The sequence below is a fragment of the Leuciscus leuciscus genome (assembly GCF_965113295.1).
Source record: "Leuciscus leuciscus genome assembly, chromosome: 9".
Lineage (NCBI taxonomy): Eukaryota > Metazoa > Chordata > Actinopteri > Cypriniformes > Leuciscidae > Leuciscus > Leuciscus leuciscus.
Genome location: NC_138733.1, coordinates 8,815,847 through 8,834,401, shown reverse-complemented (window position 1 = coordinate 8,834,401; position 18,555 = coordinate 8,815,847). Strand labels below are relative to the sequence as shown.

Below are 18,555 nucleotides of genomic sequence, written 5' to 3'. Positions count from 1 at the left end.
TTATTATTATAAATGATTAGGCTATTATATTCTTTCTGGCGCACACCAAAAATTAACCAAAATAGCCTACAGCCAATAGCCTTCGTGGCGCGCCTATATATTTTTGAAGGTCAACATTAAGATTAATCACAGCGTGCTTCATGTTAAAAAAAACCCCCGTGACTTGACTTTACAATCCGGAAAATAGCTAATTATTTCACGGACCCCCTGGCACTTGAGAACTCCTGGTCTACACAGAAGAAAGCCCCATCTAGTATATTCCCCGGTACGGGTTGTGTCGAGACATTCGTTAGTCTGGTGGTTTGATGAGAAAAATATTAAATGTAGTTGCAATAAATGCGATCCGCACAACGGGACTCTTATTCTGCTGTGCAGAACTGATGACTGAACAGTTTGATCTTCGGCTGACAAATCGGAGGAAATGGGCGTTTAATTCCCGCCCACGTGTAGAAATCGAATATTCAAGCTGTTTATTCATTTTTCTAACTGAGAACGAAAAACGAAAAATCCAGCTGAATTCTTGTTTTTCGTTTTTTGCAAAAAATGAAAAAACGAAAAAGGAACCGTTTTCAAAATGTTCTACTTTCAGTATTAATTCAAAAAACGACTGAACGAATGATACACGGATTACCCTGATTCAAATGAAACATCGAACCCATAAACCGACTTGTAAACCATAAACGAAAAATGAAAAATCAAATTTTTCGTTTTTTAAACTAAACTAAAAAACGAATAAACGAGCAGGTTTTCATTTCTCGTTATTCCATTCCAAACAGGAAATGAAATGATCAAAAAGTACACGGACCCATTTGATGTCTTGATTTTGTTTTTGGGCTCTACAAGAATAGGTTTTCATGCTTTCATGTTCAAAAAACACATTCTTTTTCCATATTCTTCATTGTTGCAGCTCCTCTCTTCCCAGTTTGTCAGAAACGCTCCGTTTAGTTCGTGTCTATTAAGCCCCTCTTTCTGAAAAGAACACTGCTCTGATTGGTCAGCTGGATCAGTGTGTTGTGATTGGTCAAGCGCTTCGAGTGTGTTTGGGAAATGTCCCGCCCCTAACCGCCAGTTTCAACACATTACTAACTAACTCAACCAGGCTCCGCCCCTTTATTCTGCGTATTAATTATTTAAATGAGGATTATTGTGACGTGTTCATTCCCAGAAGAAACTCAAGACTACAATGGAGGCGTTTCAGGAGTTCAGAAACAGTGACACTGATATAGAGAAGAACTCAAACATGCTCAAACAGTAACATTACACACTAAAGAAAGATGAACATGGAAAAATCATAATAGGTCCTCTTTAAACTAGGAGTTTAGCTTATATCACCATAACATACAGAACAAATGTTCTTCTAACCTTCGAGCAGCCTCCATTTTTACACGCCGTCCCAATTTTGACCTCACTTCCTTCCTCTTCTGGATGTCAAAAAGATGCACATGTCAGGTTTTGCATGAAATGGTCAAGTAACTAAATAAAACGAGAATGAATCTAGAACCTCCTGCAAGTTTATGATGATGTAACGTCACCTTTCTCTTCGAGCTGAGCGGCGTCTGCGAGTCTGAGTTTCTCGAGCGTTTGGTTCAGAGACGGGGAGACTTTCCTCTGCAGCTCCACCAGCGGCTCCTCAGCGCTGAAACAACATTTATAAAGAGCTTTATACAATACAGATCCTTTCAAAGCAGCTTTAGCAGCCATTATAGCGATGATGATGATGAAGAGGAAGAAGAGTTACCTGGGTCTCTGGATGGACTCCAGTGGTTTGGGAGCCTGGATGATATACTCATTAAACCTGGGTTTCAGATCCTCCAACTCTTTCTTCTCTCCTGAGACCTTCACGTCTGGTTTCACGGGTTCAAGCGGCTTCTCGCTGTTATGAGGACCTTTAGTGCAGCCCTGACAGAGAACGAGACATAAAACAGGAAACATTTGCATTCATTTGCTTTATCTCAGTGACAGAATTCATGGATATCGAAGAGATAAAGGAATTTTACATGGTTGTGATATCGGTTAGCAACGGACAGTTTGAGAATTAAAGCACACCAATGCAAAACAGAAAATAGTTGTTCTCTCTCTTTTCTTCTGAAGAAGCATGAGGTGTTTAGACACCATCAAACACAAAAACACATTTATTTGCGTGTAAAATGATCTGCTGAGATCTGAGAATGAGACACTTACCGCAATACTAAGAAAATCCGAGAAGTCTGTTGTCCGTCTCTTACAACACGACCAACCCTGAAGAAAGCAAGAGATAAAGAAAGAAAGAGGGTTGATCCTCTGCTGATCCTGCAGCCAATGAGATCGCTTGCTCAACATTTAAATGGTCTGGTTGATTGTTTGCTGTAAGCTGGTCCTGAAGTTCCTCTGAACACCTCCACCTCCCCAGCTCCACCTGCCTAGATCTGCTACAGGATTTATGTATATTATTTATGCAGCAGCCGCATATCTTACATGATCTGTGTATCTATTAGTAGTAGCGAGTCCATACTTGCTCTGTAACAGTAATAATCAACAGCAGTGTAGCAGATCTAATCCGCCAAGACCAAATACATTAACATTACCATATTCAATAACATACTAAACCTATCTGAGAGTTGTCATGATTGAAATGATTTTACACTTAAAACACTTAGAATCACGTGTAACATTATTATCCAATCACTTATTTTAACATTTGTGAATGATATAATCATTAGTGTATTATTGTTATTTTTTTTACATTACTGTTTTTTTTAATTCATTAATTATTTTTAATATATAAAAATTATAATATATAAAATAATATATTCATTATTATTTTTTTCTTCAATATATTTTTCTTGAATCAGAGTAGCTGAACCTGAATGAGGGAGCAAAATCCAAGTAAAACAATGTTTCAAGGATTTTCTGTAAATTTTTTTCTTTTTCTCATGAAAGTTCAAGAAAAAGCTCTATTATAATTACATAAAACAATATTAACAAACATTACATGCATGTTTGTCAAGCAGTGTCAGCGTGGCATGTGATCACAAACATCAGTTTAATATATTAATCATTAGTATTTAATAATAATAATTAATATAATAAGTATGTATTGTTTCAGGAAAAAAAAATAAGGCAAATAATTAAGTTATGTGACATTTTCCTTTACAAATAAATGATTTTTATACATTAAATAATGTTTGGTGATGTTTTATTATAATGCAGTCCTTAAGGATAGCACATAATTCATTGAGCTCTAGTAGTGGATGCAGTGCTGTCCAGTTCACAATAACACATATACGTGACCCTGGACCACAAAACCGGTCACATTTTTTTGAAATTGAGATTTGTACATCATCTGAAAGCTGAATAAATAATTGATGCATGGTTTGTTTGGATAGGATAATATTTGGCTGAGATAAAACTAATTGAAAATCTGGAATCTGAGGGTGCAAAAAAATCAAAACATTGAGAAAATTGCCTTTAAATTGTCCATTTATTTCATTTCATTTTTATTTATCTCGAACAATCAGCAAAACAAAATTTTAAAACCACAAAATACAACCCAAACAGTCAGAAATTAATAACTATATATATATATATATATATATATATGGATTAGTTCGAGAAGGAGCAGGCGGAAGCAAATAGCTTATTTTAACCTGCCCCTTATTTCACAAAATAATATTATCACAACTTAAATAGATGTACAAATACCACATATAATCTTTCAGGTCTTACAATAAATTACAACAATACAACAATATACAACAATACCTTTAAATTACAATTCCATTCCTGAGTTTAGGTCTATTCATTTCTGTATTGGTCAAGTAATGATTTCTTTAATCTATTTTTGAATTGAATGATATTATGGCTCTGTTTGATTGTTCAATCCGTTCCATAAGGTGACCCGACAAACCGGAACACACATGCTTTTAACAGTAGTTCGCACACGAGGTTGTTTGAACACACAATGTCCTCTTAAATGATATCCCCCGTCTCTTTCATGAAATATCTCACGTATGTTACAAGGTAAGTTATTTTATTTAACTTTAAACATAAATTGTGCAGTTTTGAATGTAACAATGTCCATAAATTTCAACAAATGTGAATTAAAAAACAGATGATTGGTATGCTCATAATACCCGGTGTGGTTTATCCTAATTGCTCTTTTTTGCAATGTGCAATTTTTTTTTAAATTGCTTTTATAGGTATTTCCCCAAACTTCCACACAATACAACATATATGGAAAAATAAGTGTGCAGTTTAGAGTATGTAATGTATGTCGGTTCAAGATGTATCTGGTTTTGCTCAGTATACCAATACTCCTGGCCATCTTCATGCACAGATATTTTATGTGTGGCAGAGTTTATGGTCAAGTACAACACCCAGAAATGTATTTTCAATTGATTCGTTATCAATTACTATTTTAACATCTGTATTAATAGTGTGATTTCCAAATATCATGAATTAATGTTTGCGATTGTGCTGTATTCACTCACAAAAATAAATGTTTTATATATTTACGGTAGGAAATTTACTAAATATCTTCATGGAACATGATCTTTACTTAATATCCTAATGATTTTTAGCATAAAAGAAAAATCGATAATTTTGACCCATACAATGTATTGTTGGCTATTGCCATAAATATACCCGTGCGACTCGTGACTGGTTTTGTGATCCAGGGTCACATATTAGTAGTGTATAAAACAGCTCGAGGTTACTTATGTTTATGTACCCCAGAATATTATAAGGATACTGGTTACAGGGCACATGTTATATTATTATCTAAAGTTTAGATTTTAAACTAATCAGAAATCTAACATAAGATGACAGAAATCCATTTAATATGCAATATATAGACTGAATATCAGGGTCATATGCATTATATTCTAAAAAGAAAGCTTATTATTTCTATTAACAACACTGCATATTTCTGACTCAGTTGTGTTTCTTACAACACACAAGAAACCAGAGCCATGCATGCTCTCGTTTGGTCATTGAAACATATGAGTATGAAGGTAAATAATAGATAGCGCGGAATACAAATAATAAGTAACACTTTCGATCATGAATAAACTTTGTAACTAGATTAGTGTAACAAACACTCACCCTCCGGATTGATTTCTGGATCAAATCGCTGCCCGCACTCATATCACTGTTTCTTTGTTGTTGGTTTTAGAAATACTTGATACATCAAGAGGAATATGATCGAAATTAACATTGCATTAGTAATATAATATATAACATTAGAGTGTTTCACCATCTACATTGTAATCAATATCTGAAAATTTGAAACAATTCAAAGCTGCTATTTTCAGCACTCATTTTCATGAGCCATTACTATAAAACAAGAAACTGGTGTGAAGTCACACACACATCAGTGTGATCGCTGTGTGTCTCTGTGTCTTCAGTCTCTGTAGCGGCTCTTTATTCACCATCAGCTGATCCTGAGGAAACTGAACTGACGTCTAAACACTGAGAGTCCTACAATAAAACACACAGACAGACACATATGAGTATGAGACATTACTGAGTCACATCACATCTGGAGATCATTTCAGGAAAACACAGCCAGAGATATTAATGAAAAACTGGAATAGATTAATAACAATTAATTATTAATTAATTAATCAACAATTCTCACTTTATCACTCTCTCTCACACACACACACACACACACACACACACCACATGCAAACAAATAATCTTCTAGTAATCAGATTGATGACTCGGACTGAAAAGCCTTCATGTAAACACTTTAATCGTATGAGCTCGATCTGAATGAAATTTCGATCTGATTGAGTGGTTTATTCCTTTTCTAATCCGATCGAGAGGACATGTAAACACTTGATCGGATTGAAAACTGAATCTGGAAAGTACTGTGTGTGTGCAATGATGTAATGCCGTATGATGCGTACGAGCTGTTGTAGTTGTTGAATGAAGTGTCATGAATGACCAACACAATCTCTCGGCCTTCAGTCCTTCTTTCAGACTCTCATCCACAGGCTGTTTCGGGTGCAGGTACGGGTGTTTTTACTGCGGGATAAATATAAGCAGCACGGCACAACGGGTCATGTGCTCATTGTCTCCTAATTAGGACCCGACCCGTAATATATAAATATTAAGTCTGCGGTTTAAAACAAACAAACTGCTATTCATGCAGTGTGTGCATGTCAAAAACTCAATTCTGATTTGAAACTTGTGACATATAAACACACACATCAACCCGATAATTTTATTTATTGTTCATGTAAACACTACGTTTGGATTCATCAATCGGAATTAATTAATTCCAATTGAAACAAAAGTTGTGCATGTAAACATGTAAGGGATGAAAATATTCATATAGACCTAGCCTATTCATAGATCATATTCACATCTCAGAATTAAACTCTTATTAAAAACAATTTACAGAGACTAAAGTGGAGCTGAATTATTATCTTATGAGACCTGTTACTGAAATTGGGTCAATTTAAAGGCTTGAAATGAAGATATACTCACAGTAGAGTAATGTCTCCAGTTTATAATGTGGATCATCCTTCAGTTTAGAGAGCAACTTCACTCCTGAATGTCCTATTTTATTCCCAATCAGACTCAGTTCTCTCAGGTGTTCAGGGTTTGATCTCAGAGCTGAAGTCAGAGCAACAAAACCTTCATCTGTGAGATCACAATAACTCAACCTGTAGAGAACAATGACACACACGTCACTCTCTCAGTTCAGATCAGATCAGTTTAGCAGTGAATCCATTATTAAAGAGAAACTTAAAGCACAAATTAATATGTTTGATGGATAATTAGATTGAGATCTAAAATGTCACAAAACATGATCATAAAACATCTAAAATATCATTCAATCAGGAAAAATAACCTCTTATTTGATTAAAAGTCAGTCTTGTGTTCGGTCTGCTTTAATAAATGAGACTATTCACTACATAGGCTAGTTTTACTGTTTTAGATCTGTACTATGTAATATATATGGAGTGTCAATTAGTGTGTGTGCGTGTGTTTTCATTTTACAAAATTAAAAACAATCCTTTAGAAACCGTCAATGCAGAAAGATGAACATAATTAACAGTAAGTATGAATCCAGCATGTTCTTCATTTCTCAGTTCTGACTGTGAGCTCGAGTCTGTTTAAAGTCAAGAGACTGAAATGTTGATTGTGTGTGAGTGTGTATTTCAGTGTGACTCTCAGTCCTGCAGATTCATGTTATTGAGGATCAGCTCATGTGTTCAATCATTTACAGCTCAATAATCTGAACTCACAGCAGCAGAAAGAGGCTGAACACTTCAAATATACTTTACATTGTGATTCATGTGTGAGAGTCAAATATGATCTTACTCTAATTTCTCCAGTTTACAGTGAGGATTCTGTAGTACATCAGACAGCAGATTCACTGATTTTCCTATTTTATTCCCAGACAGACTCAGATCTCTCAGGTGTTCAGGGTTTGATCTCAGAGCTGAAGTCAGAGCAGCAAAACCTTTATCTGTGACGCCACAATCCCACAACCTGTAGAGAACAATGACACACACTTCACTCTCTCAGTTCAGATCAGATCAGTTTAGCAGTGAATCCATTATTAAAGACAAAGTTCAAACTTAAAGAACAAATGAATATGTTTGAGGAATCATAAGATTGAGATCTAAAATGTCACAAAACATGATCATAAAACATCTAAAGTATCATTCAATCAGGAAAAAAATCTCTTATTGGCACTATATTAAAAGTCAGTCTTGTGCAAAATCTGCTTTAATAAATGAGACTATTCACATCATAGGCTAGTTTTACTTAGCCTGACTACGTCAGACTTCGTACTTCCGCTCAATTTCATTTAGCTTCTGTACTCAGTCTGAGACAGCGTCATAGCTTTCCGTTTTCCTCCGGCCTGAAAGCAGCCGGGCCAATCAACGAACAGAGGGCGGGCTAAGAGCCGTGACGTAGACGCTGATTGTACCGTGGATGCGTAGATTTACTTCACATAATCTGCAGAAGTCGTTCACAGCCATGTTCACTCCGGTATTTCGCTCGATGGTTTTGTTTTCGCATCATACATGTGTTTACAGTGGAAGTTAGATGCGGCTGAGCATGCGCATAACACACGCCATAACCAAACGTTATGTGATTGGCTTACGGGTAACCAATGATTTTAAACTTCAGACAAGCGCCCAACACTTCAGACAACACACATCATTCCAGGAAATCGGTCCGTGTACGTTTTGATAGTTTGTTTTCCAATTTGAAATGAAATTTAGTTCACAGGCAAAAAAACGAATAAATGACTTCAAAATTAATTTTCCACATATGGGCGGTCATGAGACATCCCCTTCCGCCGATTGGTCAAGCAAATCTGAGCATGTGACACCATCAGTCGTCGCTCAGGTCTGTTCAACAAAATAATAGTCCTCTACTATGGCTACCACTTCTTAAACTGTACAGGGCAGGTCCTTGATTGGGCTTTCTTCTGTGCAACTTAATGCGTTTCACAGAAATATTTACATCAGAAATATTAAATATTAGTTTAATACAGCCTGTTTTATTAGTACAGCCTGTTTTATTTAGCTTTGCGGAGTTAAATCTGTGTGGTGAAGCTACGAGCGGGAGAGTCCAATACAGACCAATTATGTCAGCAGTCAGAACTTTTCTTTTAGACAGTATACGCTCCATTTTGGACACGGGATGGTCATTGCAAATACTGTAATGCCAATTGGCTGAGGGTGGGTACCGATGATGGTGAAATAATTTTTTACTGAAACTGTAATCATAGCCGTGACCCGCGAGAATGAGACCGATGATTGACAGGACGATAGCGGAGGCAATTAAAGGCACAAGATAACTTCTGTTAAAATAGAAAAAAAAAGAAAAAGTGTTTAATATAAATGTCTTTGTTTTATTGTTTTTGTAATAGTGAACCACAAACTGAGCCTTCATTTTAAAGGGCAATTTCCAAATATATTTTATTTATTTGTTATAATATGGGTATTTTATGTCACCCGTCTTATTAGTTTGTTAATAGTATACGCATATAAAAAAATATTTTTTTTCCTATTTTATTATTTTTTCATAAAAAAAAATATCATAACTTATAAAAATCTACAGAAGACATTAAATAACACTGGGGTTTTCATAAGTTAACTAATCAGTGGGAACATTTCCTCACCGGCACAACCCTATTCTTAATGTTGGCTACATGTTACAGATTTAATCTTGAGCACATAACTTTAAAGACTTCTTAACATACCATTACACTCGGTTGAAGAGTCAAGAAGGATGTGTTAATTTACTGTAGATTTCAATCTGTCCTTAGTTGGTGACCCAGTGTAATTATAATACAGCATAAATAAAAACAAACACACATAATATGTATGCCTATAGGCAAAACAAGACAAAAAAAAAAAAAAAAAAAAGTTTGTTTTGTTTTTGTGAACTTTTATCCCCCACCATATTTTTTCCTGGCCAGGGGTCACATTCAGCACCCCTACTTCTAATGGTACTAACTGTAATTTTCAGTTGCTTTTCCTCTAGATCACTTTACAGTGTGATGAATAAAACTTTCTTAAAGCGTGTTGTATATCACCACAGATTTATTGGCACCCTTCTGTCTGTGTTGTTGTCACGGATGGAACAGGAGTCAGACAGGTGGTAAGTGAAACGTAGCTTTATTAACAGAAACACAGAACCAGATGGAGATATGGTGAGTATGCAAGCAGATGATAATCAGACAGTAACTTAACTGAAAAAGAATCAGAGTCTCTGTTTCAGATGGCGGCTGGAAGATCTCAGGAAGAGGGCTGATGACTGAAGAAGGCAGACAGAGCTTCGGCTGTAGACAGAAGGCGGCTGAATCTCAGGTGAGTAGCGGGTAAGTCACATAAGAGAGTCTCAGTGTCTTGTAGAGACAAGACCAGACAATGAGTGTGAGATGAGGAGCTGAATATAAAGGGTGGTGGAATGATGAGATGCAGGTGATGATGATTAGTACTCCGGAGATGATGAGCGAGGAGGAGTGAGTGAACGAGTGGGAGGAGTGAGTGAATCTGGTGGAACCCTGACAGTTGTATACTGTAATAGACAATTGTCCTGCAAAATGATGAGGTTTTTGTAAGAAAAAACGTTGTTGTTTTTTATTTAATTCAACAACATAAGAGGCTTTAGGCTGTCTGATGAAATCTGTATGTAAGAATATTAATATTATTAATAAAGTAGGAATATTGATATAATTTCTTTCCCTATTTACTTGATGTGTCTCCCAAAATGCCTGATAAATATTTAAGTCCTGGTGTCCTCTACAGTGGACATGTAAAATCGATTTCCTGTTTCGTAACAAAGTCATGTGTTGATTTGAAACCCCATGACATTTTCCTGAAATGTTGATTTGACAAACAAGTCAGATGTAAATAACAAAATATCATATTTCTGTAAGGGTGTTAAATTTGATCACAAAATTAATGTTAGCCATTTTTAAGACCAAGGAGAGGGAGTGGTCAAAACATTTAGTATCTCTGAAAAGCCCTGATTTAAAACAGTAAGGTCTCAGAGAAATGAAAACTAAATGTAATGTCCTCCTCCTCATCCCCTGGTTTCAGTCTAAGACTTGCCTGTGAAACTGGGCCCAGCTGGAGGAGGAACTAGGCCTAATGTATAATAATGCAATGGGTCAATAGTTGTGGGTCCTGAGAATGCCAAATGTCTTGCGTTACAAGTAAAAAGTGTAATAATGCATAATAATGTATTTTCAACTTCAGAATCATGAATATTTTCATTCTGGTGTCACCATTGTCCTGATCATTACCAGCACTAAGCCCAAGCCTATTAATTTTGACCCCCAATATAATACTAAACTTAGCATTTTAATAACCAGTATGTTTTTTGTTGTTGTTTTGTTTACCTTTTACCAGATGTCTTTGAGTATCGCAATAATATTGTATTGTTAGTTAAGTATTGTTATATGTATTCCATCGTGACATGAGGGGATCATTACACTCCTAGTAACATTCATGTTTGACATCATAATCTGTAAGGGACACTGACTTCATCTGAAATGAGACGGTTCATACTGTATTAGATGAAGTACCTACTGCTTCATTGTTAAAACAGTACGTTCTTTATGGTATGTGTTGGTGCAGTAAGAATACATTAGACATGCTGCATCCGCCTTTTTTATTTCATTGTCATGTGACCCATATATAGGGGTGTGCGATATGATCTTTGACCGTGGGCGATTAAACTGTCTCCCACGATCTGCTTTTGAAGAAATATCATATTATCGTGCCACAGTGCTTTCTGCCAGATGCAATTCTGGCACCTCCATCTCAACATACTGTACAACGTGACACATTCACAGATGTTAAAGGGTTAGTTCACCCAATAATGAAAATTCTGTCAGTAATTTCTCACCCTCACCTTCGGAACACAAATTAAGATATTTTTGATGAAATCCGAGAGCTCTCACACTCCATAGGCTTCTATGTTATTGAAACTTGCCGGCCCAGAAAGTTAGTAAAGACAATGTTTGAAATAGTCCAAGTGACAAGGCCATTAGATGGTGATGAAACCCTTTAGACTGAACATGAATGTGCATGATGCCATTTTCAGAGTTTTATGTTTTTGTTTACACTGAGACTGCATGTTTTCAAAAATGTGTACATTCAAAACGGTTTTCAGGCACCCAAAATGCTGTTGCTGTGTAACGTAACGTGTGTAAACAGCAGCAGGTCAAGCCGGAGCCTGCTTTCATACCATGGCAGTGCTTCAAGCATATCAGGCTGACATATCAGGCTCGAAATTCGAAAGCTTCGTCGGGCCACAGATTTATCTCTCAGGACTACTAAGGAGACCGCCAGAGCAATTGGGCGGTCTATGGCAGCCCTTGTAGCCACTGAGAGACACCTCTGGCTTAATCTGGCAGATTTAAAGGAGAAAGATAGATCTTTTCTGCTGGATGCGCCTGTCGATCCTTCTGGCCTCTTCGGTGACGCTGTTGATTCAGTCGTCGAGAGGTTCCAGGAAACTAAAAAGCAGGCAGAGGTGTTCAAAAAATGTCTCCCTCGCCGTGTCCAACTCCCTGGGGCTGCTGGGCGTGAGCAGCCCCAGCCGTCTAGCTCCTCATATCGCTCACAGCAAAAAGAGAGTGTTGCGTCTCGTGCCCCTCCGCAAAAATACTGGAAACAGACGCAACACTCTCAGCCGAAGCCTTCTAAGCAGAAGACGGATCTGAGGGTTGTTCTTCAGGCTAAGAAGGCTTCGGCTCAAAAGAAAAAGTCCTGACGCCATGGGCGTCAGACCAGTGAGGGAAGCGCCAACTTCTCCAAAGTCTCCAGCGAGCTCCTGGCGCAGTGTCAACTGCGTTCCAAAAAAGGATGGAGGGTTGCGTCCCATACTAGATCTTCGTCGTTTGAATCGTACAGTTCAGAAACTCAAGTTCAAGATGCTGACACTCAAACAGATCGTGACTCAAATCAGATCCTAGGACTGGTTTGTCACGATAGATCTGAAAGACGCATACTTCCATGTCTCCATCCTCCCTCAGCACAGGAAGTTCCTGAAGTTTTCTTTCGGGGAAAAGAATACCAGTATCGGGTGCTTCCATTTGGTCTAGCTCTATCACCCCGCATATTCACGTAGTGCGTAGATGCAGCTCTGGCCCTGCTCAGGCTGCAGGGTATACGCATTCTGAATTACATAGACGACTGGCTGATTCTATCGGAGTCAGAACAGTTGGCGGTTTGGCATCGAGATGTCGTCCTCGCTCATATGCAGAAATTGGGGTTGAGGCTCAATGCCAAGAAGAGTGTGCTTTCTCCTGTACAGAGGACCACTTTTCTTGGTGTGGTCTGGGATTCGGTCACGATGCAAGCCGTTCTATCGCCCGTTTGAGTAGCTGCTATCCTCACAGCCACAAAAGAGCTAAAGCTAGGACAGTCACGCACTGTGAAACAGTTCGAGAGACTGTTGGGCCTCATGGCATCAGCGTCCAATGTGATACCCTTTGGCCTGCTGTACATGAGACCTTTGCAGTGGTGGCTCAGGACCAGAGGGTTCTCTCCGAGGGGAAACCCACTCCGTATGATCAAGATCACGCGGCGGTGTCTCCGCGCCTTGGTTATAATAATAATAATAATAATAACTTTATGTTGTATAGCGCTTTTAAAAGTCAATTCTCAGAGCACTTTACATAAGCATAATTAAGATAGATAAAATAGGCATAATAAACACAATACAAAAAAGTATTACAAACAATTTTACAAACCTAAAAACAATTTAAAAATAAGTATCCAAGACATTTAGTAAACCCATAAAATACATCACATAAACAACCACAAAAATCACATTTCACCCAAATGCTTCCTTAAAATAATAAGTTTTAAGGGATGATTTAAAAATTTTCAAGGATGGTGCATTTCTAATTTCGGAAGGCAGAGAATTCCATAACTTTGGGGCAACTGAAGAGAACACCCTATCACCCAATGTTTTTAGGTACGTTACCGGAACAACTAAAAGACCAGCATCGTCCGAGCGAAGATTACGTGTTGGAATGTAGGGTATTAAAAGCTCAGAAAGATATTGAGGAGCAAGTCCATTTAATGCCTTGTAGGTCAACATAAGAATCTTAAAATCAACACGAAATTTGACAGGTAGCCAGTGCAAGGTCTCTAAAATAGGTTTTATATGATCTCTATGTCTTGTCCTAGTCAGAATACGTGCAGCAGAGTTTTTATCTGGAGGAAACATTGGTTCCTGTCCCAGAGTCCGGTGTTGGGAGCTCTTTGCCATCGAGTTGCTATCTCGACAGATGCTTCCCTCGCCGGCTGGGGAGCGGTAATGGAAGGCCGTTCAGCTCAGGGTCTGTGGAGGAGTCATCATCTCTCTCGGCACATAAATTGCCTGGAGATGATGGCCGTCTTCAATGCATTGAGACATTTCCTCCCAGACCTGAGGGGCCATCATGTGCTCGTTCGAATGGACAATACATCGGTTGTCTCTTATATAAATCGTCAGGGGGGTCTGTGTTCGCGTCCAATATGCAAACTGGCGCACCAGATCCTCCTATGGTCCCAAGGGAAAATATTCTCTCTGAGGGCAGTGTATATTCCAGGGAACCAGAATGTAGGAGCAGACACCCTGTCGAGACAGGGGCTGAGGCCAGGGGACTGGAGACTCCACCCCGAGGTGGTGGAACAAATTTGGGAATTTTACGGAAACCGAGCAGAAGTGGATCTGTTTGCATCTCAGCACACAACGCACTGTCCACTTTGGTTCTCCCTTACTCACCCAGCCCTTCTGGGGCTGGATGCTTTGGTACAGACGTGGCCCCCTGTTTTCCCCCTGTTGCTCTGCTCCCAGGAGTTTTGGAGAGAGTTCGTCAGGATGGGATAAGTCTATTGCCTGTAGCACCATGCTGGCCGAGTCGAATTTGGTTTGAGGACCTAATTCATCTCCTAGACGGGCCTCCCTTGGAGATCCCGATTAAGAGAGACCTTCTGTCTCAGGCAGGGGGCACAATATTTCACCCCCGGCCAGAGATTTGGAAACTGTGGGTTTGGCCTCTGAGGGGGCCCAACTTATAGAGAGTGGTCTCTCAACCGAGGTTGTTGAGACCATTTTAAGCTCCAGAGCTCCTGCTACGAGGAAACTGTATGCACTAAAGTGGAGAGTTTTCACTTCTTGGTGTCACCAGCGTCAGTGGGATCCGGTTAACTGTTCAGTTAATACAGTACTTGAGTTTCTACAAGATTGCTTTGTATTAAGTTTATGTCCTTCCACACTTAAGATATACGTGGCGGCCATTGCGGCTTTCCTCGCCCCAGTGGGTAATACATCTTTGGGTCGAGACCCCCTGATCACTCGTTTCCTTCGTGGCACCTTGAGGCTGAGGCCCGCAATTTGCACTAGGGTGCCGGCTTGGGACCTTTCGATAGTTCTAGAAGGCTTATCTGGGGCTCCCTTTGAGCCCTTAGATTCGGTTTCATAAAAGTATCTTACATTCAAGACCATCTTTCTGCTAGCTATTTCATCCTTCAAAAGAGTCGGAGACCTTCAGGTCCTTTTGGTATCTCCCACCTGCCTTGAGTTTGCATCCGGGATGGTTAAGGCTTTCTTATACCCTAAACAGGGATATGTTCCTAAAGTACCTACCAATATTCAGAGGCCTATTGTGTTGCAGGCTTTCTGTCCTCCTCCATTTACCTCTTCGGACCAGGAAAAGCTGAACCTTTTGTGTCCAGTGCGAGCACCGGACACTTATGTTCATCGGACTTCTTCGTGGAGAAAATCTGATCAATTATTTGTCTGCTTTGGATCACCCAAAATAAGTCTTCCAGCTTCTAAGCAGACAGTTAGCAAGTGGATAGTTGAGGCTATTTCTCTTGCTTATGAGTCCTCTGACCAGCCGTGCCCTTTGGTGGTCAGAGCTCATTGCACTAGGAGTATAGCGGCCCCTAAAGCCCTATTATCTGGGGTTTCTCTCCAAGACGTTTGCGATGCGGCGGGTTGGTCCTCACCGCTCACATTCGTGAGGTTTTACAGCCTGGACCTGGATGCTGCCCCAGGGTCTCAGGTGCTTAGTGCTTAAGTGTTAGTTCTGACAACATGCTGACACTCAGGTATTTGTAAGTTTGGTGATTTAGGTATTCTCATTCCCAAAGCATCATCGACGCATCGCGAGTTCTCTCGAAAGGGAACGCCTCAATGTTACGACTGTAACCCTAGTTCCCTGAGTAGGAAACGAGACGATGCGTCGCCCTGCCATACTTCCTACATCCCTGTGATCGACTTGCTTCGGCAATTTCGAAGCTAATGCCGGTTGCACCGGATGCGCTTTTATCTCTTTGTGGTCATGACGTCACCCGCCCGTGACGTTCATTCTTTCCATTGGACTAGTTGACATAGATGCTTCAGACGCAATCACGCTGGGGGCGTTCCAAAAGCGTACGTCTCGTTCCCTACTCAGGGAACTAGGGTTACAGTCGCAACCATGAGACGTTTTCTACTTTCTAACCACGATTGAACCTGTGGTGAGCTGTTTTGGTGTCCATAATTCCTGGAAGAAAGTGAAATATACAGTGCAAAACATGAGCAACAGCATCACTGAGGTTGCGGGTGTCTCCAGTGGCCTGGACGCAATTAAAAATATGGTTTAATTTTCAATGCAGTGTCCTATTCTGTTCTTTGAAGGTTCGATATGAAAAATGCCAAAATGTTCGAGCTCATGCTTAATTGTTTGCCTTACTGTCCTCTGAAAACAAACAAAAAAACAACGTGTGTATACTAATAAGACGGGTGACATAAAATACCCATATTATAACAAATAAATAAAATATATTTGGAAATTGCCTTTGAAAAGGCTCAGTTTGTGGTTCACTATTACAAAAACAATAAAACAAAGACAAAGTCACTTATATTAAACACTTTTTTATTTGTATTTTTTTGTTAACAGAAGTTATCTTGCGCCTTTAATTGCCTCCGCTATCGTCCTGTCAATCATCTGTCTCATTCTCGCGGGTCGCGGCTATGATTACAGTTTCAGTAAAAAATTATTTCACCATCATCGGTACCCACCCTCAGCCGATTGGCTTTACAGTATTTGCAATGACCATCCTGTGTCCAAAACGGAGCGTATACTGTCTAAAAGAAAAGTTCTGACAGCTGACTGAATTGGTCTGTATTGGACTCTCCCGCTCGGCGCTGTCTAGCTTAGCTTCACCACAAAGATTTAACTCTGCAAAGCTAAATAAAACAGGCTGCTGGCAGACTAATATTTAATATTTCTGATGTAAATATTTCTATGAAACGCGTTAAGTTGCACAGAAGAAAGCCCAATCTAGCCCTGTACAGTTTAAGAAGCGGTAGCTATAGTAGAGGACTATTATTTTGTTGAACAGACCTGAGCGACGACTGATGACGTCACATGCTCAGATTTGCTTGACCAATCGGCGGAAGGGGGCCTCATGACAGCCCACATTTGGAAAATGAATTTTGAAGTCATTTATTAGTTTTTTGCCTGTGAACTAAAAAACGAAAAATCAATCCGAAATCTCGTTTTTTCTGGGTTTTTGAAAAAAGCCATTTTCTTCTTTCTGCTTATTTCATTTCAAATTGGAAAACAAACTATCAAAACGTACACGGACCGAAATCCCTATGGGCATCATACTATCTGTTGCTGAATAAACAGAAGATTGAAACGCTTTGATTTATTAAATGTTGTCTTTTGTTGGACAAGAGCAACAGCTGGATAAATGCTTCTCATGTTTGGAAAGATGTTTGATGAGTGTTGCTTTTTCAAATGCACATTAAAATCGACTCAAACTCACAGTGCTTTCAGATGGAGCAGCGTTTACTACTGATCAGAGCTGTATGTCACTGACAAGCTGCACATAATAAATAATCACAGCTTTTGCGATTTCACAATAGCGATAAGCAAAATCTGTTTAAGCGTTATTTCATGTTAATTGTGATTAATCGTGCAGCTCTATTTGATATGTTCACCGACAGCCGATTAATGACCGTTGCAATCAAATTTCACCTCCGACGAGATTCTGACAGTGTCTGAAGATTTGACTCTCAGTCCTGCAGTGTGACTTCTCCTACGACAACCGTCACATTGTCTTCGTTTTTCAAGACAAGCCATGACCAAAATAAACATTAGAGATTTCTGTAGCCACCATTTCAATCCCGCGTGTAACGCAGCTCACGTCACCGAACGTGTCATTGATTGATGATGTAAAACATGTTCAATCATTTACAGCTCAATAATCTGAACTCACAGCAGCAGAAAGAGGCTGAACACTTCAAATATACTTTACATTGTGATTCATGTGTGAGAGTCAAATATGATCTTACCACAGTTTCTCCAGTTTACAGTGAGGATTCTGTAGTACATCAGACAGCAGTTTCAGTGATTTTCCTATTTTATTCCCAGACAGATCCAGTTCTCTCAGGTGTTCAGGGTTTGATCTCAGAGCTGAAGTCAGAACAGCAAAACCTTCATCTGTGAGATCACAACTCCTCAACCTGTAGAGAACAATGACACACACTTCACTCTCTCAGTTCAGATCAGATCAGTTTAGCAGTGAATCCATTATTAAAGAGAAAGTTCAAACTTAAAGCACAAATTAATATGTTTGATGGATCATTAGATTGAGATCTAAAATGTCACAAAACATGATCATAAAACATCTAATTTGCACTATATTAAAATTCAGTCTTGTGTTCAGTCTGCTTTATTAAATGAGACTATTCACTACATAGGTTAGTTTTACTATTACTTAGATCTGTACTATGTAATATATATGGAGTGTCAATTAGTGTCTGCGTGTGTGTGTGTGTGTTTTCATTTTACAAAATTAAAAACAATCCTTTAGAAACCGTCAATGCAGAAAGATGAACATAATTAACAGTAAGAATGAATCCAGCATGTTCTTCATTTCTCAGTTCTGACTGTGTTGAGCTCGAGTCTGTTTAAAGTCAAGAGACTGAAATGTTGATTGTGTGTGAAAGTGTGTATTTCAGTGTGACTCTCAGTCCTGCAGGTTCATGTAATTGAGGATCAGCTCATGTGTTCAATCATTTACAGCTCAATAACCT

At 38.9% G+C, this 18,555-nt stretch overlaps 2 protein-coding genes across 2 annotated transcripts in view; both read right to left on the bottom strand.

The window, feature by feature from the left end:
• Nucleotides 1–1,308: 1,308 nt before the first annotated feature.
• On the bottom strand, nt 1,309–5,171 carry LOC309506416 (cysteine and histidine-rich domain-containing protein 1-like). Its single transcript, XM_082180354.1, has 5 exons — nt 5,083–5,171; nt 2,182–2,238; nt 1,739–1,899; nt 1,533–1,636; nt 1,309–1,421 (listed from the first exon to the last, which is right to left on the bottom strand). The coding sequence occupies exons 1-5, from the start codon at nt 5,122–5,124 to the stop codon at nt 1,324–1,326; spliced, it is 462 nt and encodes a 153-aa protein (XP_082036480.1). The 5' UTR covers nt 5,125–5,171; the 3' UTR covers nt 1,309–1,323.
• Nucleotides 3,563–18,555, bottom strand: part of LOC309505875 (NACHT, LRR and PYD domains-containing protein 3-like) — a gene marked incomplete at its 5' end in the record, with an annotated part of 43,712 nt that continues 28,719 nt past the window's right edge. The window contains 4 exons of the mRNA XM_082179338.1: nt 3,563–5,457; nt 6,475–6,653; nt 7,315–7,485; nt 17,812–17,982. Of these exons, the coding sequence (XP_082035464.1) occupies nt 5,456–5,457; nt 6,475–6,653; nt 7,315–7,485; nt 17,812–17,982 (523 nt within the window). The 3' untranslated portion in view covers nt 3,563–5,455. The remainder of the gene's footprint in view (nt 5,458–6,474; nt 6,654–7,314; nt 7,486–17,811; nt 17,983–18,555) is intronic.